The 25,794-nt window shown below is 38.9% G+C and overlaps 2 protein-coding genes across 7 annotated transcripts in view; both read right to left on the reverse strand.

Moving 5' to 3' along the window:
- Window positions 1–3,363: 3,363 nt before the first annotated feature.
- LOC121958480 (fibroblast growth factor 21-like) lies at window positions 3,364–5,846 on the reverse strand. Its single transcript, XM_042507425.2, has 4 exons — window positions 5,306–5,846; window positions 5,115–5,192; window positions 4,874–4,977; window positions 3,364–4,792 (listed from the first exon to the last, which is right to left on the reverse strand). Exons 1-4 carry the CDS (start codon window positions 5,454–5,456, stop codon window positions 4,502–4,504), a joined length of 624 nt encoding a protein of 207 aa, XP_042363359.2. The 5' UTR covers window positions 5,457–5,846; the 3' UTR covers window positions 3,364–4,501.
- A 4,157-nt stretch (window positions 5,847–10,003) lies between these two features.
- The window catches only part of LOC121958814 (liprin-alpha-3-like), a 38,179-nt gene continuing 22,388 nt past the window's right edge, over window positions 10,004–25,794 (reverse strand). For 4 of the 6 annotated variants that reach the window (XM_042507950.2, XM_042507948.2, XM_088070097.1 and 1 more), the window contains 22 exons: window positions 25,554–25,688; window positions 24,683–24,766; window positions 24,449–24,580; window positions 24,297–24,359; window positions 23,949–24,028; window positions 23,382–23,568; window positions 23,077–23,267; window positions 22,277–22,520; window positions 22,032–22,168; window positions 21,776–21,924; window positions 20,806–20,902; window positions 20,428–20,509; window positions 18,329–18,529; window positions 18,128–18,190; window positions 17,619–17,645; window positions 16,068–16,243; window positions 15,849–15,946; window positions 13,625–13,800; window positions 13,390–13,458; window positions 12,705–12,867; window positions 11,283–11,345; window positions 10,004–11,133 (listed from right to left, as the gene is read on the reverse strand). In XM_042507950.2, the coding sequence (XP_042363884.1) occupies window positions 11,299–11,345; window positions 12,705–12,867; window positions 13,390–13,458; window positions 13,625–13,800; window positions 15,849–15,946; window positions 16,068–16,243; window positions 17,619–17,645; window positions 18,128–18,190; window positions 18,329–18,529; window positions 20,428–20,509; window positions 20,806–20,902; window positions 21,776–21,924; window positions 22,032–22,168; window positions 22,277–22,520; window positions 23,077–23,267; window positions 23,382–23,568; window positions 23,949–24,028; window positions 24,297–24,359; window positions 24,449–24,580; window positions 24,683–24,766; window positions 25,554–25,688 (2,601 nt within the window). In that variant the 3' untranslated portion in view covers window positions 10,004–11,133; window positions 11,283–11,298. The other 2 variants (XM_042507949.2, XM_042507952.2) reach the window with 2 other exon arrangements.

Below are 25,794 nucleotides of genomic sequence, written 5' to 3' on the forward strand. Positions count from 1 at the left end.
TCAAAACGGCCCAAAAATCCATAAAATAGCATGTTGAAAAAATGACCAAAGAAGCAAGGCTATAGTATGGCAAAAATGTCAAAATTTGACCCCTCCAAAAATCAGCTGAAAACCACCTAGCATAGCATGTAGAGGCGTGTTATAGTATACAGTGTTGAAAAAACATCTCAAAACGGCCCAAAAACCCCCGAAAATAGCATGTTGACAAAATGACCAAAAAAGCAAGGCTATAGTATGACGAAAATGTCAAAATTTGACCCCTCCAAAACACAGCTTAAAACCACTTAGTATAGCATGTAGACACGTGGTATAGTATACAGTGTTGAAAAAGCATCTCAAAATGGCCCCAAAACCCATAAAATAGCATGTCGAAACAGTGACCAAAAAAGCAAGGCTATAGTATGGCAAAAATGTCAAAATTTGACCCATCCAAAAAACAATCACTTAGTAAAGCATGTAGAGGCGTGTTATAGCATAAAATGTTGAAAAAACATCTCAAAATGGCCCCACAACCGCTAAAATAGCATGACGAAAAAGTGACCAAAGAAGCAAGGCTATAGTATGGCGAAAATGTCAAAATTTGACCCGTCCAAAAAACAATCACTTAGTAAAGCATGTAGAGGCGTGTTATAGCATAAAATGTTGAAAAAACATCTCAAAATGGCCCCACAACTGCGAAAATAGCATGTTGAAAAAATGACCAAAAAAGCAAGGCTATAGTATGGCGAAAATGTCAAAATTTGACCCCTCCAAAAATCAGCTGAAAACCACTTAGTATAGCATGTAGAGGCGTGTTATAGTATACAGTGTTGACAAAACATCTCAAAATGGCCGAAAATTCCATAAAAATAGTATGACGAAAAAATGACCAAAAAAGCAAGGCTATAGTATGGCGAAAATGTCAAAATTTGACCCCTCCAAAATACAGCTGAAAACCACTTAGTATAGCATGTAGAGGCATGTCATAGTATATAGTGTTGAAAAAATATCCAAAAACGGCCCCCAAACAAATAAAGTAGCATGTTGAAACAAATGACCAAAAAAGCAAAGCTATAGTATGGCGAAAATGTCAAAATTTGACATGTCAGAAAAATAGCTGAAAACCATTGTGTATAGCATATAGAGGCATATTTTAGTACTGTTGAAAAACATCCAAAAACGGACCAGAAACACATAAAATAGGATGTTGAAAAAATGACCAAAAGAGCAAGGCTATAGTATGGCGAAATTGTCAAAATTTGACATGTCTACAAACAGCTGAAAACAACTTAATGTATCATATAGAGGCATGCTATGGTATACAATGTTGAAAAAACATCCAAAAGGAAAAAAAATTCCAAGCATGACATTTCCCCAAAACAGCTGAAAATAACCTAAAAACGTTTGTTGACACACACCATAGTGTAGAATGTTGCAAAAATGGAGAAAAGCACCATAATATATTCTGTTGAAAAAAATGACCGAAAATGCCACACTATAGTGGCAAAAAATTTCAAAATATCACATATCCCCAAAATTGCTGAAAAACCGTCTAAAAAAGCATGCATAGAACAGACTGTTGCAAAAATGGCAAAACACCATGATAAAGCATTTTGTAAAAAAAAGAAAAAAATTAGTATGGCGAAAAATGTGAAAATACAACATGGCCAAAAAATAGCTGAAAATGACATAAAAAAGCATGCCATACCATTGAATGTTGCAAAAACGGCCAAAAATACCTTAACATTGAAAAACAACCAAAAATGCCATAACAGCATGGTGAGACACATCATAGTATAGAATCTTGAAAAAATGTTCCCAAACATATAAATATAGCATGTTGAAAAAAAATGACAGAAAGTGAATACTCTAGTATGGTGAAAACATCAAAATATGACATGTAAAAAAACTGCTTAAAACTAACTGAAATGGGATGTAGAGACATGTCATAGTATAGAATGTTTAAAAAACATCCAAAAATATTATAATATGGCATGTCGAAAAAATGTCCAAAAACATCATAACATAGCATGTCGAGAAAAAAAACAAAAAAAAACAGCCTACTATAGTATGGCAAAAAAATTGGCTAAAATATGACGCGTCCAAAAAACAGCTGAAAACCACATAGTATAACACAGTGGTTCTCAATTTTTTTCATGTAATCCACCCACTTTGAAATATTTTTTTTTCAACCAAGTACCCCCGGACACGTGGAAAACATTTTTGGTAGAAAAAAAAGAAGACTCATTTCATTAAATATTGTAACTACGAACATTTTAAAATTTCAAACATTTGCAAAAAGTCATTTCTAAACATTTCAAATGTTAAGAATCCATGACTAAAATCATGGCAAATAATTTGTTTTGCCATCATACAATTCTCAATGCATAGGATTTTTTAACAATCATTATTTAACTGAAATTGAATATTGAGCATAAAATTCATTTTTTTAACTTATATTTATATTTTAACTGAATTTTTTATAATGTAATTATTTTTTAGGAGTCATGCACAGCTGCTATTTACCTTTTTTTAAAAAAAAAAACTTTTCTAAAAATCTCATGCACCCCCTGGAGTGCCTCTACGTAGCCCACGGTGGTATGCGTACCCCCATTTGAGACAGTGGTATATTATGACGTCAAAAATGGAGCAAAATGGCACAACCGTCATATTATAGTATGTCGTCTGATGTAACCCCAAAATGTCATAGTATAGTATGTTATCCGAAATGATGAAAAATGCGTCATAGTATAGTGTATCGTCCGAAAACACATGATGATGAAGCAAAGTCATTGTATCATCTGCTGTCCCAAGTGATGAAAAAACATCATAGTATAGTTTGTCAAAATGATTTAAAAAAGTTATAGTATACAATACTATGTCATCCAAACTGATAAAATACAGTAATAGTATATTTCAGTATGTCATAGTATAGCGTGTCATGTCATCCAAAATGATGAAAAACACATTATAGTTTGTCTTGTGAAATAATTAATAAAATGCAGTTAACTGTGTCGTCCAAAATGATGAAAAAAAAAACTGTCATAGTATAGTATGTCATCCAAAATGATGGAGAAAAAAAGTCATAGTACAGTATGTCATCCAAAATGATGAAAAAAAACATCATAGTATGACATGTCGTCCAGAATGATAAAAAGCACATCATAGTATAGTATGTTGTCTGTAATGATGAAAAACACGTCTAAGTATAGCATGTCGTTGGAAAATACGTCATAGTATAGTATGTTGTCCAAAATGAAGAAAAAAAAGTCGTAGTACAGGAAAAAAATAAAAAGAAACATCACAGTAAGATGTGTCTTGAAATGTTGAAAAAATGTTGTAGTATAGGCATGTAGTCTAAATGATGAAAAAAACCTCCATAGTACAGTATGCTGTCAAAATACTATACTTTTATATTTTGTCTTATTTACTTTTTTAACCAACATACTACCGTAAAACTTCAGATGTACTCCTGACCCTTTTAAACCCCCAGTCCCTTTTACAGTACGGGTGTGACAAACAAAGGCCTGTACCTTGTCTGGTTGCCATGCAGTTCATTTTTTAGAGGTTCTTTGGATGTAAAAAGCTGGATTTTTGGCTACCTGCTGGAGTTACTGTTAGTTAGCTGCTTAGATAATGCATACAATATATATATACATCTAAAGTTTTGTCAGTATGGACATGCTATGCACATCGTTGGCTTGGTAAGATTATCCACAATTCAATAATTAATTTTACTGAAACCACAAATGCCAAAGAAGACAGCATTATGGCATCGAAAACAAGAGAGACGCAATAAAAAAGATATGAAGGAGACTATTTTTTTTAAAAGCAAAGGAAACATATCCAGTGAAACATTTTCAGAATTATATACTTAAGATTATTTTACAGAATTATTTTTAAGCCTCTTTCAGCTTCTTTTTGCTTTGTTTTTTTTGTTTCTTTGTTTTACTTTCTCATGATTCTTTGTTTATTTTGCTTTTCTTGTCCATTTGTTTTTTGGGGAATTTTCAGGTAATTTTTTGTACTTTGGGGTCATCTCTTCTTTTGCTGCTCATTACATTCTTCCAATATTTTTGAAAACAAAAACAGAACAACAACAAAAAACAATTCGCTTAGGTTTAAAAGGGTTAAAACCAATCAAGTGGTTCAGAGAAATTGGCCTCCTTTCCATAGTCTCTTATTTGTCCACCAGAGGACGCCCCAGCTCTCACAATATTCAGCTCACTTCCTCTTTCCTCCACAATAAGAGCTGTGATCATTGGTCAGAAGACCTTCCTCATTTTTTAAACTGATCTCGTTTTCTCAAGCGTTTCATTAAATTGCTGTGTCCCTGCAGGACACACTCAGACTAACAAACGTGAAATTTATATAATCTTAATGTTTAAATAACCATTAGCTGTCACTGAAACACACTGAGAACTGAAAGCTCATTTCACAACTAAATTTAGTCCCTTGAGAATAAAAAAAAAGATTTTTATGAGTTCCATTTACAGTTATACATCTGTTTAAATATTTTTCTTTACTTGTCCACTGAGAAATGAGGACTGACCATATTATTCACACCCATTCCGAGAAGATCATCAGAGTCCATGTTGAAATACCTCGGGTTGTGTGGTGGCTGTTCAGACACACTCTCCACTGTCAGAGTATTCCTAAGTGGCAAGAATCGAGTGAAGGGGACTGTGTGTCGATCTGGGGAATGTCTTGTTGCTAGAGACACAGGAAACCCATGGTGCGAGGAAAGAAAACGGGTGTATCCATCTGCCAGAAGCAGTTCTCTGAAGGTGCAGTCGGTATCTGAGTATTGGCCCTGAAAGAGACAGCAAACTGTCGGTAAATAACAGGGAGGATAGAGACCATAGGAAGATAAAGTTTTCTTTGCTTTCTGTACCTGCCCCCTCAAACGGCCTCCACTGTCCATGCAGAGAAATAGAGATGATGACCGTCCCTTGATGGCTATATGGCCTGGTTTAACTGATTTTAGCTCCAGTACACCTGGAAACACAGAAACATAAATAAATCTGTCTTCCTGTTTCCATATTTTCTTTGGACCTTGAATTATCTACCATGGATGTTTCTGAAATTCCTATATTGGGCCCACACGGTCTCTTTCAGATTATCAAAATACTTACTGTAAGCAGTCTGAGCATCACACCCTGAAACTATTCCATCCAACGTCATCTGCAAATACACCCCTCTTCTGTGATTTTCTGCAACATGAGGAAGAAATCAGCATCAACGAGTGTTAGCGAGGAGCAATGTCTCATCAATATTCCTAGGAAATATTTTACAAAATTATTAAAATTAAAAGGATTGTAAATACCTGTGTAGAGGTGCACCTCTCTGGCTTGATTATTATCAAAGGATAATATTGGGTTGGAGTCAGTGAGATAAAATGACAGAGAGAAAGGGAGTGGGATGATTAAAAGTAAAGAAGACAGGTAAGAGAAAGAGGTGTGTGGAAACACAAACATTTGGAAAAAAATGTTTAAGGAGATAAATTAGAAATAAATAAAATAAATAGGTTAAAAACAATTAAAATAGCTTATAAAATAGTAAGAAAATAAATGGCTCTGTAAAAGCAAGTTCTTTGCTGATTCAATTCTAAACAGGAGCAAGTTCTGCGCCCTTATAAAGAGGTTTGGAGAGGGAGGTCCAACTTCCTGAAGATGTGAGTCAGACATTTGTACATAATGAAACTGTGAGGAAGACCTGTGTTTAAACACTATGTTTGGGCTTCTTCCTCTCATTTACTGTAAGAGCTGCTGGTAAAGTTGGGTGTTTGGACTTGTACTAGAGAGTCAGGTGGGAAAATTGCCAACTGGCACACGTATGTTTCAATGTTATGAATGTTATGTTATAAATTTAGGCATCAATTAACAGAGAAAATGTAACATGAAAATGTTTTTATTGGCTTATTTGTTTTTATACCTTTGTATTATTCCTCTAATTTTTACTTTCCTTTTTAGTTTAATTTCAAGTGTTTTACAACAATAAGACACCTTATTATGTCTTGATATGGGTTTACACTGGCAAATATCAATAATTATGCTTTGTCATGTGTGCTGAAAACAGACTACTTCACATTACATCAGGGTGTTTCCCATTCAGACCTCCATTTAAAAAATACACAAATTTCATAACAGCAAGAGGATGTCACACAAACACGTCTCTCTGCGTCATCCTCTGAATAACAAACATTACAAGTTAAAGCGACTGGGTTCCATGGTGTTTATCTTATTTTGTGGGTATGTTTGACGGAGAGAATGGGGGAAACAGTGGGTGAAACTGATTTACAAGCAGAAGACAAGTGTTTATGTGACTGCAGCTGTGCAGTCACCAGCAGGGCTGTGCGTCAGTAAACTCACGAGTTAGGAAACAAGGTGCATCCCCATGAAACTTTACATACTCTTCAAGAATTACAAAGTCACCAATTTCTTCCATTTCACTGTAATGCTACTTTAGGGGTATGTTTATTGATATAGTTCTTCACTTGTCCCTCATAACAGAGTCTGACAGTTATATCAAGATATTGAAGTTTTGTCAAAGTACCAAAGTCTGCTTTAATTTTAAATATTTTCATTAAGCTTCCAAACTGCTAAGACATTGGATAGAGTATTGTGATGTCATTATTTTGTAGCATCTGTGACAATTAAATTAAAAAGGAACTCTGTGTCTGTGTTTGATAATGGATACATGTTGGGCGTAAAATAGAAAGGCAGTCATAAAAGACTGAAAAGCATTTCTTCATGTTTATGTTGTGTTCACATCATGCATGCCTCTTGGTCACCCTTCAGTGTAGCTGTACTTTCATTGAACAAATTTTTTTTTTTGCTTGTAAAACAAATAAATTCCAGGCTAAGAGGCAACACCAGCAGAGACTGGAGAGAGACCTCAACAGCAACCGCACTAAAGATATATGGCAGGTGATTGAAAATGTCACAGGCTACAAAAGCAGGAGCGCCCCCATCATATGTGAGGCCATGCTGCCGTACGAGCTGAACACATTTTACGCTCGCTTTGACCTCCTCAATAAGGACTCAGCAGTGAAGACGACTCTGCCTCCAGAGGCCCGATCACTTTCAGTGACCAGCAGATGTGAGGAAACTCCGCTGAGAGTGAATATAAACAAGTCCACCGGCCCCAAGACAGCCATCATCGTTCCTGTACCCAAAACGTCTGCTGTGTCTTGTCTTAAAGACTACTGCCATGTGGCTCTTACCCCCATCCTGATTTAGTGCTTTAAGAAACTGGTTCTCCAGCACATCAAAGACAACATCCCTGCCAGCCTGGACCCTCACAAGTATACTTTCAGAACCAACAGATCCACAGAGGACACCATATCTACTGCTCTTCACTCACCTGGAGAATAAGAACAGCTACATCAGGACACTGTTTGTTGACTTCAGCTCGGCATTCAACACAATCTCTCCTAAAATTCTCACCTCCTCTTTATTAGTGCTTAACACCGGAGCCCCCCATGGCTGCGTGCTGAGCCCCCTCCTGTTCACACTGTACACCCATGACTGCACTCCCAGACATCAGGAGAACTCTATTGTGAAGTATGCGGACGACACCACCATCATTGGTTGTATTACAAAACGATGAGAGCTCATACTGGGTAGAAACTACCACTGGTAGAGTGGTGCACAGAGAACAACCTACTGCTCAATATCAATAAAACCAAAGAGCTGATTGTTGATTTTAGAAAGACACACACTAGCAAAGACACACCCCCTGTCTACATCAGTCAAGCTGAGGTGGAGCAGGAGAACAGCTATAGATTCCTTGGAATTATTCTCATTGAGAACCTGTCTTGGTCATCACACGTCACCAGCGAGGTTAAAAAAGCACAGAAAAGGTTCTACTTCCTACAGGAACTTAGGAAGGCTAAATTCCAGAGCAAGATCCTGGTTAACTTTTACAGAGGAGCAACAGAAAACATACTGACTGGAAACATCACAAACTGAAATGGTTTGTGTGCGGCCAAGGACAGGAAGGCTCTACAGCGGGTGATTAAATCAGCGTCCTCAGTGAAGTGAGATGTCTGCTCAGACTCTAAAGGATACTAAAAGACAGCGTCCACCCCAGCAACAGTCTGTTCCACTGCTGCCATCTGGAAAAAAAAAAAGTTTTCACTGCCGAACCACCAGACTACAGAGCAGCTTCTTTCCCCAGGCAGAGACTATTCAACTCCTCGTTTGACGCCAAAAGATGTAGCAGGATTTAGGACCACCTTAAAATTTAAACTACGTATAAGAACAATGACAATAAAATTACCTTGTACCTTGAGATTAGATGCAGTTTTAAAGACAGAACTTTGCCACAAGATGGTGCTACCCTGTTCATAGTTGAGGCATTCATGCATCTGCATCTTCTCACAGGAAGCTTCAGCAATGAGCTGAACGTGTTAATGTCTTATCTTAATTCAAGACAGACTATTTTAAGTTGAAGGGACTGTTGGACCAAATTTCATTTCATACTTGCAGTATGACTCCTTACATTAAGGATGCATACGAGAATAAATACAAAAACAATGATCATTCCCTGTTCAGTACACAAACGCCTGTACTATTTATATCCTGCATGTCTAAAAGGCACTGAGGTTTCCTCTTCCTGTTTTGGCTCATCTCCACGCCTGTGGTGATCACCCTTATCTGAGCCAAAACATGTAGTAGGTGATGTACTTACATAAATATGGCTGCGTCCATTTCTTTGCCAAAATGCATAAATGATAAAGAGCTGTGACTATCTAAGGAGACAAAAATCATTTCCTTTTTATGTATATTTCAATTTTAACATTCAAGCACAATTCCTTTATGAGTGAAATAAATGCAAATGTAAACTTGAGCCTTGTAGAGGCATAGTTTCCTTGTATTTTTAACTCCAAATCTGGCACCTGTTAGGGTGTCGGGTGGCCCTCAGACCATTTTCTGAGACAATAAAGTGATTCACACTGGATATCGTTTTTGTACTTTTAGTGCACATAAGGTGTCAGAGTGCACAGAAAAGCATCAAAATAAAGCTTATTTATTAAAAAAGAAAGGCCAGTGGAGGATCCCCCACACCCCTTGACTTAGGTCCTAGCTAAGCCCCCCATGTCCTAAAAATCCTAGAAACATTCTAAAATTCTTGAAATGTCCAAAAATCATAGAAAAGTCCTAAAATACTATAAACACGTACAGGGCTGCTGCAACTGGCCCCATTCCTCCTGTCATTTTGCAAAAGTGGCCCCCAAAAGTAAAGCAAGTTGAGTTTCCCTGGTTTAAACAAATACTTCACCAGTGAAATAGCCTTTGTATATCAATTACTCAACCTATGTTACGTCGAACTTGTGAAGAAAACTGGAGGGAAACAAAAAGCAAAAATTTGAGAAAGAGGGGTCCCTGATAGCCACTATTAATAACACATTATGCAATGGAAACTATAAACCCTTATGCCTCCCATAAAGTCACTTTACAGTGCACTGCCACTGCCCCAAAAAAGACAACATAAGTGGGACCCCTTCTGTATGGCAGCTGGATACCATTAGTTAGGGCAAGTTAGCGCGAAACCTGTAACTGTCAGACATACAATGTTGAGTATGACCATCAGCGCCGCCGTCACGGCCTCAATGACTTTCTTTGCTTGGGGCCCTACAGAAAATAAAAAATGTGTTCTGGAAGCACTGATCATAAAATAGAGACTTGGATTATACCGCACACGCTGTGTTAGAGGTTTTACAAGATGTTTTGTTTGTTAAACCTGGTCTCCTATGACTTTTACTCAAATTTTCTGTTTTTGGATTCTTCGTTCATCATGGAGGCCTGCAAGAAAAACAAAGAATTCATTGCACAGGGTGAGTAATTGATATACAAATGATCAATTGTGGGTGAAATATTCCTTTAAGGATAAATCAAACATCTGTAGTTCAATAAGTTCATATTCTTAATGACCCATAGCTCCTTGCCTGTCACTGCCACCTACTTGTGATCTTATGTCAGTGTGAGCGGGGAGATTGTAAATAACTCCTTCAGCAGCCTTTTACAGGTAGGTTTTTTTAATTACAGCTTTTACAATCATTATCATTATTATCATATTATATTCAATTATCATCACTACTCTCCAATAATATTAATTTAAATCATAACACAATTTTTTTCTCAAAATGTACACATACAAGTAGCATATCTTAAATGTCCATAATTTAAAACATATTTCCTTTTTCAACCTAAAATGAAATTACAGTCAGTCTTAAAACTAAGTATGAAATGAACGTACAGTTTAATACACACACATACATACTGTACATACATACATACAATAGCAGTTATCATAAAAAATGATAAAAATAAAATACACACATTTTACAAAGTCCTGACCCAAGCTTTCACATCAGTAGATGATTGATATCATGACGTTCACTCTAAAATGGTTGATTTTGGCATGCATATTAACACAAATGCTTAACTCTTTTTTCCCACACTTTGAACAGGATTTTGTCATAAAGCACTTTGCTAATTGTCTCATTGTCCGTCCTATTCACATTTGTGCATCTCATGTCTGTTATGGCTTAAGAACATACATTTCACTTCCCTCTTAGTTACGCTCATATTCCCCCTTTCAACCTCCCTCTCTCCAAACGCTACTGTGTTGTGATGTCTCTAGCCAGAGTATGTCCTATTATCAGTCTAAATCATAGTAAGATCACCTGAAAGGATGTGTGACGGGGTATCCTTCTCTTGATCTGGACAGGAATGCAGTTACCAATTTTAAAAACTATAAATTCATTGTGTCAATATTTGCCACCTCACACTCAAAAAACAGAGGATGTATTCACGATAGGCGATGGTCACTTTCTACAGGCCACTTTCTACAGAATCAAACAGCATCATGCCACAACTATGATCAAGATGGGGTGAGAGAGAGAGAGAGAAAGAGAGAGAAAGAGAAAGAGAGAGAGAGAACAGATGAATAAACACACATTCACTCATTTTAGTCCTCTTTTCAGAAATCATTCACTCAGTGTCTTTGATTCATCGAGATATTTCGCTCGAATGTTGTTGGTCATCTTCTAGTGTCCCATTTTTGATTTTGATCCTTAGGTTTTTTGTTTTTTTTCTTCAAAAATGTGTTTTTTTTCTTCCCTTAGGTTAGGATGGAGGTGGGTCTCTACGAAATAGAAAAAAACCAACAACAACAAAAAAAGAAAAAAAAAAAAACAAGATCTGTGAGAGCTCCAGCTGAGATGAGATCTTTGTTGTTCACACAAGCTATTTTTAGTGACAAAAACAATCGTCAGTGAGGGTGCTTTTTCTCACCTGGTGTGCTTATCTTTTAGCAGGAATATGTTCTCACGGACCCCGACTCTCCTCTCGGACCTACTGACAGAGAGGAGGAGGTAATCAGTAAACAAAATTATCTCTGAAACTGTGAGACAAACTAAAGAGGGGTTTTTACTGCCAGGCAGACGGAAACACCTGAGAGGAAGATTTTTTTCCCCATTCTGAGAATAAATGTAAAAATGTTGAGAATAAGAATAATTTTATGTGAATGTGTTTCCTTCATATTTTGACTTATACTATGCTTTTACTATTCTCAAATGTGTATTTCAACTTAATTCTTGTCATTTCATTTTGACTTTATTCGAATAAATATTGTTTTCCTCCGATTTATGTTTCTTTTTTGCCTGGCACTATTATTGAACGATGGATTTTATTTTTGACATTTCTACTTAATTTCTGTAATGCAAAATAATAAAAAAAAACTACTCCCTTCTTATTCTCCTCCTTTATGCATGGCTCTAATACTCAGTCATGGACAGACAGACTTAAATCAGTGCAATAGCTTAAATTTGGTCATGCAAAACTAACACTAACATTTTTGGATCAAAATCTTTGAAATGTGGTTTGGATTGAATAATATGTGATGAATCCAAAAAGCTTCTTTACCTCTAACTATTGTGGGAAATAGTGTTGGTATTTTCTACTGAAAGGCCATATTATACTTAATAATAATAATAATAAAAGCATGTTTTTAGGTTAACAAATAACACTTCATTACTTCAGAATCCCCACTGAACGTGAATCAAGACTGCAAAAATGGAGAAAATTTGAGTAGTACATGTAAAAGTGGTGGCTCTGTTTAAATAGTAAGCTTTTAGCAAAAAATCAGTGTTTGGAGAAGTACTGAGCATACAACTGGATGAATGAGTTGGATTATATTGCGCAAGCTGTGTTAGAGAATTTTTAAAAAGATGATTTGATATATTTTGCTGCTGTTAAACATGGACACCTATGACTTAAATCCATCAAGAACTTTGAACATTTTTGGATTCTATCTTCACCTTGGAGGCATTAGAAACAAAGTTTTGTTCCCAAATTCAAACTAACACAGGGTGAATAACTGATACACAAATGATCATTTGGGGTGAAGTATTCCTTTAAGCTCGGTCTTTAAATAAATAATTCAACGGTGGCTAAATCTCTATAATACAATGATCACCTTTGTCACTATTTATTATTTGTGTAAAGTGTAAATAAACAAATAAAATCAAGCTTATGTAACACTAATGTGCTTTCTTCTGTGTCCCTGCCTAACACATTTAAAAGTATGTTTGATTTAGTATGTTTGATTTAGTTTGTTAGTTATAGTATGACCAGTTAAACATTAACAGTAAGCAAATTGTAAAAGCCCGACCACAGCAGTGCTGCTTTCATGCCCAAACACACGCATCTCCTCACCTTCACTCTGGACTTTTCTCAGGGTGACGGAGGGGGTCGAGATGGCGGAGGCACGGAAGTTGGCAGGTAATGTTTCTGAGGAGTCGGAGGTCACGCCGCGGAGGTCCTTCTCTCGGAACATCTTCCTCCATGATGGTGACCGTGTAAATGTTTTCGTGCCGTCCTGTAGAGACAACGAAATAACACCAGTGATTAAAAATAACACCAGTGATTAAAAATAACAGCGTTCACAGTGGAAGATATCTATTTCAGGGTCTTATTCATTATGCATTAGTGGGGCTTAACAAAGTAGTATTTGACAAAGCAGTTTTTGTTGTGACAATATACCACAATTACACAGTTTTTAGCCCTACAAGCTGTAACTAAGCAATTAGCTGTGGTGTAAACACAGCTGAACCACTTTGGCATGCCAACAATTTGCCAGCAGTGGTCCATGCACTGATGCCATAAAGCTTCTGTTTATAAGGAGGAGAGGTATTTCAGTCTGCCATTTTACCACTGAAAGAAAATTATCCTGTCATGACACATATTTAACAAAGGGCAAAAATTGAAAAGTTTGGATCAAAGGCCCTATTGTTAAGTAAAATAGTGTCAGCCTGGGTGGTTACAATCAACACACACTCCTGCCTCCTGACAGGAGTGATTATCATGATTGATTTTCTACTGCCAGTCTGCTTTGTCGCACCTCATCTGGCCTCCTCTCCGTTCCCATGGAGATGAGAGCATTGTACTCCTTTTCTAGGACCTGCCTCGCCTGCAAAAGATAGACAAACAGAGTGTTAAGATCATAATTAAGATAATTTAAGAGATGAAGATCAGAATTATCTTGGTATTAGGCAAACAGGAGGTGTGGCAATGAGAATATCTGTAAGATAAGCACACTGTGTTTACAAGTTGACTAGGTGGTTATTGTGGGGCACCTGTGTGTTCTGATTGGGTATCTGGAGGAGGAGGGCCAAGTCAGTGTAGTCAAAAGTGTCATCTAGTGCCAGGAGGGCCCCGTGGACCCCGCTCTCGAGTAGGTTGTCAGCAAACTCTTTAAGACCGATAGACTGCACCCAACACATCACTCGCTCATTGGACCACACCATAACATCTGTGGAGAAAGGCAGAGAGGCAGTTACTACTATGATAATAATAACTTTTATTTATATAGCAACTTCCATACAAGAAATGCAGCACAAAGTGTTTTACTATAAAAACAAGCCAACAAGGCAATTCAGCATAAAAAGAAATTTAAAAAGTTTAAAACAATCAATTAAGAGTTTAAAATCATGAAAACATAAGATATAACCACATAAACATGGAATCAAGTATGATCCAACATTTTAAAAAGAATTGCAGCAATCTGATGTGTAAAAAGACAAGTTTTAAAAAGTTAGAGCTTGTTAAAGGCTAATGGAAACATGCAACTTTAGCTTAAAAACTATATATTTAGTGAGCTGTCTTCTCTGATATCTATTGGTAGTGTTCCATCGCTTTTTGGCGTAATTGACAAAGGCTGCATCCCTGATGCTAGTTTACCATAGACCTCGTGCAAATGCTCTGATATCTTGTCTGAGTGGAAGATTTGGCCTTAAAAGTTCTGTGTTTTTTTAAGTTAACCCAATTTTCTGAAGTTTTCTGAAGTGACTAATAGTGACAACTATTTTTGAAATGTGTCTAGTACTGAGAGACCACTCCAGATGGCAACTGCCAAATACGCAGCAATATACAGTTTCAGGAAATTTTTACACTGTCAATTTATGTTCAGTAATAGTGCTTGTTTTTACCACTGACAGGCTCAGATTGTTGTTGAGTGTCTGACATCATTATGGAAAAAGAACCCTACAGACAATGACCTTTTTGTTAAAAAGTAAGATCCTTTTTGTTCAACCAGAAACAGCCCCAAGCATTGCAATGTATTCAAATAAACAGTAATATGATCATCTAAAACACTTAATTGAAAGTCGACAGAAACAGAAACCTTGCTTTGTCTTTCCAGTTGTTCTAATTCCAAAGTTGTAAAACACAGCTGCTTTTGCAGTGCTCTCAGTGTTAGAAAAAGCCACCTTTATGATACATGATCTACACGATAGGCCGCTGGACGTCGTCAGCTAAGAACATGACTGGACAGAACTGTTCACAGTGTTATTATACGCTGGCAGACAGCTGTACAGCACCTGCCACCTCAGCATGATATGCGGACAGTCAACGTCAATTGAGAATGCGGCCAAACAGAACCTGTCGCATCTGCATTATACGCCCCAGGATGGTCTTAGGTTGAAATGCTGCCCAACATAACATAAAATAAAGACAATGAAAATGCCTGGTGGATGAAAGGTGGATGAGAGGATCCAACAAACTACGGACTTTCCTGCGGGAATCAGTCTAAATGTAAGGGTTTTTTTCTACAACTATCCATGTGCTCTTTTGCTTAAACGTATCCATCCGTGCCTTTGTTGTTGTAAAATCCTAACCATGCATGCCAGCATGTGCGTTTCTTGATGCCCTGGTGTTGGTTGCCATGTGCTTGTGTTGTCTAAACATGACAATGTGCAGCATCACCCCTTCATGTGCACTTGTTGACATCACATTGGCGGCAACCCAGAATAATCAACAGCTGACACAGAAGGATACGTAGAGCGTAATATGCAGACGCGGAAGTCCACTGTAAAGCAGTAATATGTGACGACTTGGGATGAGAACGTGTTCATCTTTCCTGTTCCAACAATCACTGGTTTGGTTGAAATACATCCTCAGTTCACCCAGTTAGATGTTAAAATACACCGACTCGTGCAGGCTAAAATTTGTGTTCATTTAAATGGAGGCTGGTAAAATGGGGATGGCAATTTCAGGGCTGTTTCTACTTTAACAAAAAGGATCTTACTTTTTTTTGCTGTAGGAATCCGCCACATAATGTTGTCAGACATAAATAACAATCTGAGTTTGTCAGTGGAAAAAACAATCACTTTAAGTCGACATTAATTGATGGTACAAACATAACAGAGTGGTTACTGTTTTGTTGCTGCTGGCTGCACAGCTCTCACTCAATACTGGTTTATTTTCAAAAACGGCTGCTCCCATTAGTCAGTTAGTCACAAAAACATGGCAAAATAGGGTCCAAGTTGAACAATACCAAACCTTTAAGAGCACAGGCCTCACCTTGGTTCTGGTGTTGACTCTCATCCCTTCTCCTTTCCAGCTCCTTCCTGTCATAGTTCAAGCGCTTCAAGCACATGATACCGTAGTGAAGGCTCACTCTGTAAGTAAGGAGGAGACATTAGCTAGCAGGCGTATGTACCCGAGAAGATGGTGCAAAGAAGAAGCAGAGAGATACTGTGTATAGACTTCACAAGTAACACACAAATCTTTCTTTCAGACCTGTGGAAACTGTCCACCATCTTCAGCTGGCCTCTCAGTTCCTTCTTGGTGAGGTGATCAAGCATGCGGGCGTCCACCAGTGACTCCATGAAGTAGGAACGGTACTGGGGCAGACCCAGGCTGGGCAGCCATTCGTTACCAACCCACTCATGGTTCATGTCGCCATAGGCCAGGATCTGGAGGATGGAGGTCAGATGTGTGTGTTTAAGTAGCGTCAAGAAGTCCCTGTGTCTACAGCTGTCTCTACTTCCTGTGCATCCTATGCTGTGCTACACATACAGCGCTGGCAAGTGAGGAATAAAGCAAAACATCTCTCAGCTGAGCCGACTTATGCACAACAGGTGACAGGAAACACGGGAGTTGTAGGCCAAAATGTCTCATTATCTGTGTCGACACCTTTTAGTGGATGCTCTTGATTTCTAGTTATGTTATCTAGTTATCTATATATTTGAGTTATGATAAAGTGGTACTACTTAGGCAACCTTTAAAGGCTGTCACTGGCGACTTTATTAATGGTTATTTAATATTTACTAATGGCATACAAATTAGTAATAAACCAATGACGTTAAGAACATTTCGGTTACCACCTAGAAAATCCTCCTTTAGTTTTGGCCTGTTTTCTCATTTTAGCTAAGCTTTTAAAGGTTTGGACATCTACCTTTAAATGGACTATTTAACCACTTCCATACTGGAAAAGGACTACAAGGCATCTGGACCAGAAATACAGCTATGAAGAACTTATTAAGATTAATTTTTCAATATGTACAACTATAGTCCATTTGAGAGACTTCCTGATGCATTAAACTTCTGGATAAAGACAAAGCAAAATTTTCTTTGACCAGGAGACTCAGAAGCAGCATTAATGAAGCCATTAATTAGAGGAAGAGGTACGGTTGGATTGAAACTGTGCCATTCTCTCTTATTTAATTCTTACGTTTTCTACTCTTGCACTTATATTTAGCACACAACATAACTTTTTCTAATTTTTTTTATATGTATATATTGTGTTATACATTGTCCCATTAACCCCTTGAAACCTGGATCAAAATCAGTCTTCTTGTACTGTGTTGAGATGCCTTTAACTATTGAAACCTAAGAAAATTGGTTTGATTTCTTTCGAAAACATGAGGAGAAAATCAAAGAGCACCTCTGTGCTGACCCCACAGCCCTCCTGGTTTTTATTGCAGCAATCTGATGAGAGGAAGATTTACAACAGTTTTTCCTGAAAGTGGCAGAAACAGGCTTAACTAAAGTGTGCAACCCTAGTCAGCTTTGCACAAGTAATAATTTACGAATGAACAACAAAGTTCACAAGTTGCCAGTTTGCATCAGTATGAGGGAATCATAGGTTACATAAGTATACTTGCTAACAGATCTAATTTGACGTTGTGTTAGGTATAAATAGTGTGCATTAATCAATAATTTATGTTTGTGATTAAAAACAATTAAATCTTAATATTTCTGTGTATCTCAAATTGTTATCCTTAGTACTAAATCTGTTTTCCACTTGACCTAATACCAGATTTGTTAACACAGCTGCCAGAAACTCACCTGGTCCCAGCTGAACTCCTTCTGCTCCTTGTGTTTCAGGCAGAGAAGAAGTGGAAGAGAAAGGGGGCAGAGAGTTGCAAAAAGAGGGAAAGATCACCGGAGGGGGAAGTGTGTTTGTGTGTGTGTTATGGTGTATCAGAGTCAGGGCAGAATGGAGAAGAAGAGAGGGAAGACAGAGGGAGGAAAAGTTTTGTTAGTGAGTGAGAATTAGTCGGAAAAACACTACATCAAAACAGATTTTGAGGGAATAGTAAGGGGAAGGTGTAGCCAAAAATGCCTAATCAGAGACAAAGAAAAAGAAAACAGCTTATCAATATGAGACCTTTGGTCATATTGCTAAATTGTTTGGTCAAACAATTAATTATATTACATACCTATATATAAAAAAATACTGGTTTTTAATCAGAACTGTCTCAGTTATTAAGTGCAACAGTCATAAACGTAAGTTAAATCAGTATCTTACAACACTGAATTTTCTTTAGATTCGATATGAAATGCAATATTCTTACTGGCTTAGTGGCAGCAGTGAGAGACTCCATCTCAGCATGTGTCATCCAAATATTACTGGTCGACTGTAACGACAGTAAACAAACCCAATGTTAGTCTTCGTCTTTAATATGGGTGTGCGAAATTGTTAATGTCCCATCTGTGTTAACGTGATTTATGTGCAGATGTTTAGAGTCTTATCACATGTTAATACTGAGCCTTACAGAGCGAGTGCTTGCAGGTGCAGATGGACTAGTGAGAGAGACCATTTCCTGAATGGCCAGGCGGAGTTTGAGCCGGTGCAGGGGGTTGCTTATGCCGATCTCCCTCTGGATCTCTGTGTCCGACAGGTTAGCCATGATGGCGCCGCTCTTTACGTTGGCACGACACGCTGCCACATACCATGCTGGCATCCCGACCCACAGCTGGATGAACAGAAAGAAGGTGTGAAACGGCAACACTTGGAATTATGATTCTTGAAACAAAAAACAGTCTTTAAAGCTGAGGTTGGCAGTTTTATTTGGCTTCATTTGTCCAAAATCTCATGATAAATTTTGAGCATATTGTAATTCAAGTAGACTGACAGAAGACTAGACTTCCACACCTCCTCGACTCTGTTTTGAGGCTTTAGAAAATCTAGCTTGTGACAGGAGAATCTGGCAAATCACAGGTCGTTTGAGAGAGATGGTGTTCCTATTGGCTGTTAAACGAATGCACATGTGCACGCATCTCCTTCCAGATGTTGAGATCCTGAGTCAGTGGAATCCTGCAGAGAAACTTGCTATTTCACCATTGCACTGCAAAGCAGCTGAGGAGGGGAAGATGGACTCAGTTATATTTGGAGAGAGGAGACTTCTGTCTGTCTGTAGTGAATTTTTTGAGAAAACTGGAATAGATCGAGAGCCTCCGGGCATGATGCTGCTGATCTTTCAATGAACCAATACCTGACTCTGTATCCAGTCAATCTGTATCGAAGTCGGGTTCAAACGTTTAAGGACAGCCCAGACTCCCTCCAACATTAGGTTATCTCATGCCTGCTAATAATTAGGTTGCACACAACTCTGAAACACAGAGAGATGCAATTCTATTTCTAACTGAATCTTGCTCGCTGATAGGAATTTTTGCTCCTTGTGCCAGTCATTAGCATTAGCAATGCAGTCAGCATGGTAAGCTTGTGTCAGCTAACAGTTCATTTCAGCTTGCTGGACTTTGCATGTCAACAGTAAATACATCCAATTACACAACCAATTTTAAGAGATACCATCATGAAACACACAGTTTAACTTTGCCGTCATGTTTTGTAATATTCTCGTGTTACCAACTGCCTAGTCTGGTTTAATCCATCTAGTGTCATGCAGAGCTTCCTGATCCAACTCCCAAACCAGAGGTGGGAGAGTCCAAAGCCTATTGTAGGGGAGGAAGATCCAGAATGTACCAAATGTAAGCAGCACAGAGGGGTGTTTTCATTGGTAGGGCAGAAATGCTCTTGAACTGGCCCTTTATATGTATGCTGTCAAGATATTTCTGTGTAAGAATAGATCAAGCAATGTGTTAATGTTTTGTATGTCAAGATAGCATATGTTGCTTGACTTGTTTCTATTAATTGTGGTTTGTTTACTAGGAGGGACTTCTAGCATAAAAGCCAGAGGAAGGCGCTCCTCCACTCAGTGCAGCTTGGATCTGGACTGGGAGCAAGTGCTCGACCTCTTTAGTCAGCAGCCTAGTGTGGTCATTCCTTTGTGTTCATTTGACAAAAGATTACTTGTGATAGTTTCAACTGGTTTGTTTTTTATTTTGTATTTGGTGTTTTCATGTATCTTTTTCCTATTTACATTTGCACAGCTGCACCTTGATCATAACAATAAAAAATCTCTTAAGTCTATGTCTCCATTTCCTTCTAAAGTAAAATCCTACACCCCCAGCACACTTTCTTTGACTCTTGTTACACAGGTTAGACCCCGCGCTGCTGCTAGCCAACAGCCTGCTGTGACACCAGCCACTGGGGAGTGTGGACTGGCCACATTCGAGCTGCTACAGTGTACAGAAAACACTGCGTTACTGTACGAAGCACGTGCACATGCCCATGCTCTTCTGGTGAGAGGGGCTGGGGATTGAGAAGAAGCTGCAGAAGGAGGCTGTATTTTCAAATTCTGCCTTCTCCAGATTTCTGTCTACCCCAGCTTTAAGTGCCACTTTTTTAACTGTTGCATAAAGAGTGTGTAGCCCTAACTATTACTGCAATAAACCCAACCCCTTAGATTTATCCAAAGGAAGTTGCTAAATATCAATGTAAACTTATTACTGACAGGGTGTCATGGCATACCTCAAGCCATGTAACAACAGTCGGGCCGTCCCATGAGGCAAAAGGCAGACCCTGACGACAGGCTTCCTCTAACAGGTCGTGCCTGGCAAGGAGAGAAGAAAACAGAGGTTTGGCAAAAATGCATTTCTTCACATATCACTTTAACACTGTCTCCTTTTACAAAAGAAAATCATGTTTAACTTAAGATTTTGGATGATATTTAAACCTTGCAGCATTACAGCGGCATGTATTTTTTAAATGACTGCCACCAGGGGAATGAAAGTCCCAGCCCAGGACTGGTTAGTGTCATGCTCTACCAACAGCATCCGGCTACAGGAAAGTTCAGAGATCTGTGAATAACACGAGATAACACGAGTGCAGAAAGATGACAGATCTTACTTCTTTTTGCTGCGGCGGTCTTTCTCCACTGTTCCAGTCCCAAGTTTAGCCAGGCCTAATGGGTCAGCTGAACCCAGGTCATCAGAGGGTGTGGATGCTAGAAAGGTCAAAGGTTAAAAATAGTATTACTAAAGGAAGTATTTCACCGATAGAAGGAAGACGCTCATCTAAAATTAGGCTGTCTCTGCATTAAAAAAAGACATAAGTGCTTTTCAGATTGGTGCTACATGAAGAGAGAAAGATGTGCTTCTAAAGGTGGAAAACCTACAACTACCAGAATGCTACGCTCCCACTGGCGGGTGACATAATGCAGAATGGTCCGTGTGAAACTATGGTGGCCAGCTGGATCTTGTATTAAATGGTAAACTAAACATGTTTCTGAAAACATCTGTGGCAAGACATATGCAATTCAGTGAAAGAATCTTGCTTTATATTTTATCAGCGCTGCTTTGCCGTTTGATCTCAGTTTCTGAAAACATTTTAGGTAAAAATTAGGCAGTGCAGCAATGCAACCTTGGTTTTTATATCCGATTGCCATTGCCTAGTTGTACCATTTCATAAGATTTCAGTCCAAATTTGAGAGAGGGACAGAAAGCTGGGTGCATCTCTTGATCAGCTGTATAGTCTTTGAGGCGGCGGCTGGTGGCAGGAAATCATGGGCAATGTGAAAATTCGAAGTACAGCCTGTAGTTCCAGCAACAACCCTACGAGTCGAAACTCCCCCAAATGATGTAAATTGTGTCATTTTGCTGGGGGTTGGGAGGGAGATCTGGGCACTGGTTAGATGGAGGAAAGTCTACCACAGTTTATCTACACATACTACCCACACTGTTTTAATACATGGCTGGTTGAAAATCGGTGAAATATCCCTCAAACATATTAGTACCAATGCTGATGATAACTGTAAACATATATTTATCAGTTGGAAAACAAAATGATGTTCTAAATGAGTATCCATCTGTTCACGGACCCAGTGAGGCAGATTCGCGCCCAGGTGCACCGATCCTCCCCTTTTCCTTTTTGCCAAAGAGGCGACCGATGGATGACTTAATGCTTTTCTTTTTGCTGGCCTTGTGAAGAGAATCCTGGCTTGCAGTGGTGGAGCCATCAGCAGAGAGACTGGAAGGCCAGAGAGGAGTAAAAACAGGAAGTGAAATAAACACAGACATCTGAAAACTAGCTCATTTGCCAAATAAAATGTTTCTGAGTAACCTTCTTTAAAGTACCTGCGAAATTCACGGAGGTCATCGAGGCCTGCTCCTGGGTGAGTGTGTGTCATTCGGTCCAATCTTAGGGCTCGAGGAACAGAAGGGGTGGAGTCAATCAGGGCAAGCGCTCTGCATTCTTCACCCTCTTTGCTATTCTGTAGGGTGGAAAAAGTTGGGTTAATTTACACTAAATCGATCCCTTTGCCTAAATTGGGCTCATTTGAAACACATTTGTGGCTTATGTCTCAACTTCTTCACAGTACCTGTCTGTCAGTCTCCCTGGCAGGGGAATGTGGCAGGCGGGGGGTGGAATGTCCAGAACTGGGTGGTGAGGGAGACGCCAATGTGGAGGAGGTGATGGAGGGAGTCATATATCCCCTCCCGACGCTGTCCCGTCCTCCCAGAGAGGAGGGTGGAAGAGGTGGGGCATCGAGGGCCACGCTGCTGACCCGGCTCTCGATCTCCTCTGCCCTCAGCTCTGTGCTCTCCTTTTCCTCCTGAATCAGCCTGAAAGGAGGTGATCTCAGGCGTTAACATCTCTTTGAATGTAGGCTAAAATGTTGATTGCCCAAATGGTCATAACATCTGAATTAAGTCTAATGAAATGTTAAACTGTAATGGACATACAAGGCTCCTACACAATTTAATGGACATTATTTCAAAACTCTTCAATTGCTTTCCAAGAACAAATGAAAACATTTCAAATTTGGAAAACCACATGCTTCACTGTTGGCAGTACTTGCTGGCCCGGTTATGGTTTTCTTTTCTACACACATATACGCTCACACACTTAAGAGAAATCCCGTGGATTTGCATTGCATCGCATTGTTGCAGCCCTTAGTTGACGCATATTAGAGCTGTGTTATGTCAACAGCTGACTTACAGACAATAAATTTGATGTTACATTATGTGGAACGTTATCCATGGAAGGTTAGTCTAAAATTTTGTTTGATTACACACAACAAAATTCCATAATTGTTTCCAAAACTTTCAATGATTTTTATAAATTTCATGACTTTTCCAAGTTTTGGATGACTGTAGGGACCTGGGACATAAAACTCACTTAATCTCCTTGTTGATGGCCTCCAGCTGCTCCTGCAGCATGATGGCCAAAGTCTGTACATCTGTCTGTCCGCTGGGAGACAGCAGCTCCGATCCGAACAGAGTCTCCCTGTCGTCCTCGTCATCAGAGCAGCCTCCCTCCCCTCCCTCATACCCGGGACCCAGCATAGATCCGCTGTCCCACTCTCCATACTGGAAAGAGAGAAAAAAATGCAAAAAATTATCATTCATATAACAAATAATATTGACATCATCATCATCATCATCATCATCATCATCATCATTACTTCAGTGTGAGATCAACACCTTGTTACTATCATCTCTAGTACCCCCCCACCGGCCACGGTGTGTCCGCCTGACCACCACCCCACCGGAGGAGTTGCCGTAGCCGGATGGGAGCGAGCCTCCACCCTGGGGGTACCGCAGCTCCGAGGCGCTCCCTGGAAGAGATCTTCGAAAAAGTGTGGAGGGAAGTGAGCTCACGCTGCCCGCCCTATGGTGAGATCCAGAATTCATTTGTTATTTTAGTGCTTGAAGATGAAAATGTTTTCATTTCCTGGGTGAAAAACATGATGTTATCACACAGACAGGTTTTCCTGGAAATATAAAGGCTTTAGAAATACTGCATATATATGTGATTTGCATACTGGTGGGCCAGAACATCACCCTCTGGGTACAGTATAAATAATTACTCTTTAAAATAGATTTCAGTGGACGTACATTACAACTGAATGAGAGTAAACAAAAAATAAGTGCCCAGAAAAGGCTGTGTACATATAGTATCCCATGGGACACTTTGTTTTTATTTGGACATTTACAAAATGTAGGACATATTGTATAAATACATTCCCATAAAGGTTCATTGTGACTAACCTGGAATAAGAGGAGCCAGGCCTGCCTCTCAGCTGATCCAGCTCCAGTTGGATTCGCTCCAGCTCAGCAAGGAGTTGTTCCTAAAGCACAGAGGAAACAAGACTATAACTTGCTATTTTTTCCACAAGGAAAACAAATATTTTCTTTTTAACATCACATCTCTTGTTTGCAGGGATAGGTGAAATTCTTGAGACCTGGGAAATGTTTGATATTAAAGAATTAAAGGTCAACATCCTGAGCAATATGTGTAAATAAGAACATTCAACAAAGACAGGGCTGTTAAAAGCTGGACTGTGCACACAAACCGGGACAATAAATTCATAACATAACACAACAAAAGGTGAATACCTTATTAGCTAGAAGATCATCCTGGATTTTCTTCATATTGGAAAGTTCCTCTGACAGAGCATTCTATAGCAGAGCAGAAAAATTAATATACACTTTCTTATTTCCATTACATCATAACAGCGTTCTGCACCACGTATTAGTCTTCTTGTTACCTTTTCCTCCAGTGCTGCCATCCTCTCTTTGAGGTGGAGCTGCAGTCTTTCATTGGACTCAGACAGAAGCTTGTCCACTGTATCTGAGAGCCGTTTGTTGTGTTCATCATTCATCTTCTCCCTCTGCCTTGCCTTAAATGAAAGAGCCATAAGAGAGGTGTTTAAAAAAATTGGAGAACAAACTTTACTTTTGTTTCAAAGGGTAAATGTAGCCAAGTAAAAAAAAGCCTTTACCCTCTGTAACTCCTGATTCTTTTCCTCCAGTTGAGCTTCCATTTGCCGTAGCCGCTCCTCAAAGTTTCCATGGCGCTCCTCTGCCTGAATTTGACAATAAATAAATAAATTCCTGATATCCCTACAAACCTGTGTCTGAGGCATGCATGGATTAAAAATAGATCCACATAAAAGTATTCAGATTCTTGTTCAAAATAAGAAATGACTATCTAATTATTTAATATATTTCCAATATGACAGAAGGCCAGGGGCCAGTCGCAGCAGCCCCATACACGTCTCTAGGATTTTAGGACATTTGTAGGATTTTAGGACGTTTCTCCGATTTTAGCATGTTTCGGAATTTTAAGACATTTTTAGAATATTAGGACTTTTCTAAGATTATGGGACACTGCTAGGATTTTGGGATGTTTCTCGGATTTCAGGAAACTTCTTGGATTTTAGGACATTTCTAGAATTTTTGGATGTTTCCAGGATTTGAGGACATTTATGGAATTTTAGAACATTTCTAGGATTTTAGGACATTATGGGCTTAACTTGGACCTCTTTTATGGGGTGCTCCACTGGGACTTTGATAAAAAAGTTGTATTTTAATGCTGTTTATGCACTCTGGTGTATACTAAACAACAAAAACAATTCCCACTGTCAATAACTTTATTATTATTGTGAATTAAAAAATAGTTGGGGGGCCACGCGGCACCCTATGTTGAGCCAGATTGGACCCGTGGGCTGTGAGTTTAGTATCACTTATATACAATGTTCAGGCGACTGGAAATGAATCCCAACCTTTGAATGTATTTATCAGCACTGAATCAAAGTGGCAGGTTGTCTGTTCAGTCGGGTTCAGTATCTGATTGCTTCTGACTCAAAGTACCTTGTTGAGAGCAGCAACCCTTTGGGCAAGCTGGGCCTCGATCTCCGGCAATGTCTCTGCCCTCTGTAGAGTCTGCTGCAGCTTCTGTTTGGCTTCATCCAGGCGTTCCTGCAGCTGTCTGTTTTTCTCTTCACTCTGCACACACAGACCAAAACACATGTTGGAGATCAGTTAAAAAAAAAATGAACCTGCACCTAATGTGATTGTAATATAATGGCATTGGCGTACCAGTCATTTACAG

This window comes from Plectropomus leopardus, chromosome 19 (genome assembly GCF_026936395.1).
Source record: "Plectropomus leopardus strain MGB_pleo_1.0 chromosome 19, ASM2693639v1, whole genome shotgun sequence".
Classification (NCBI taxonomy): domain Eukaryota; kingdom Metazoa; phylum Chordata; class Actinopteri; order Perciformes; family Serranidae; genus Plectropomus; species Plectropomus leopardus.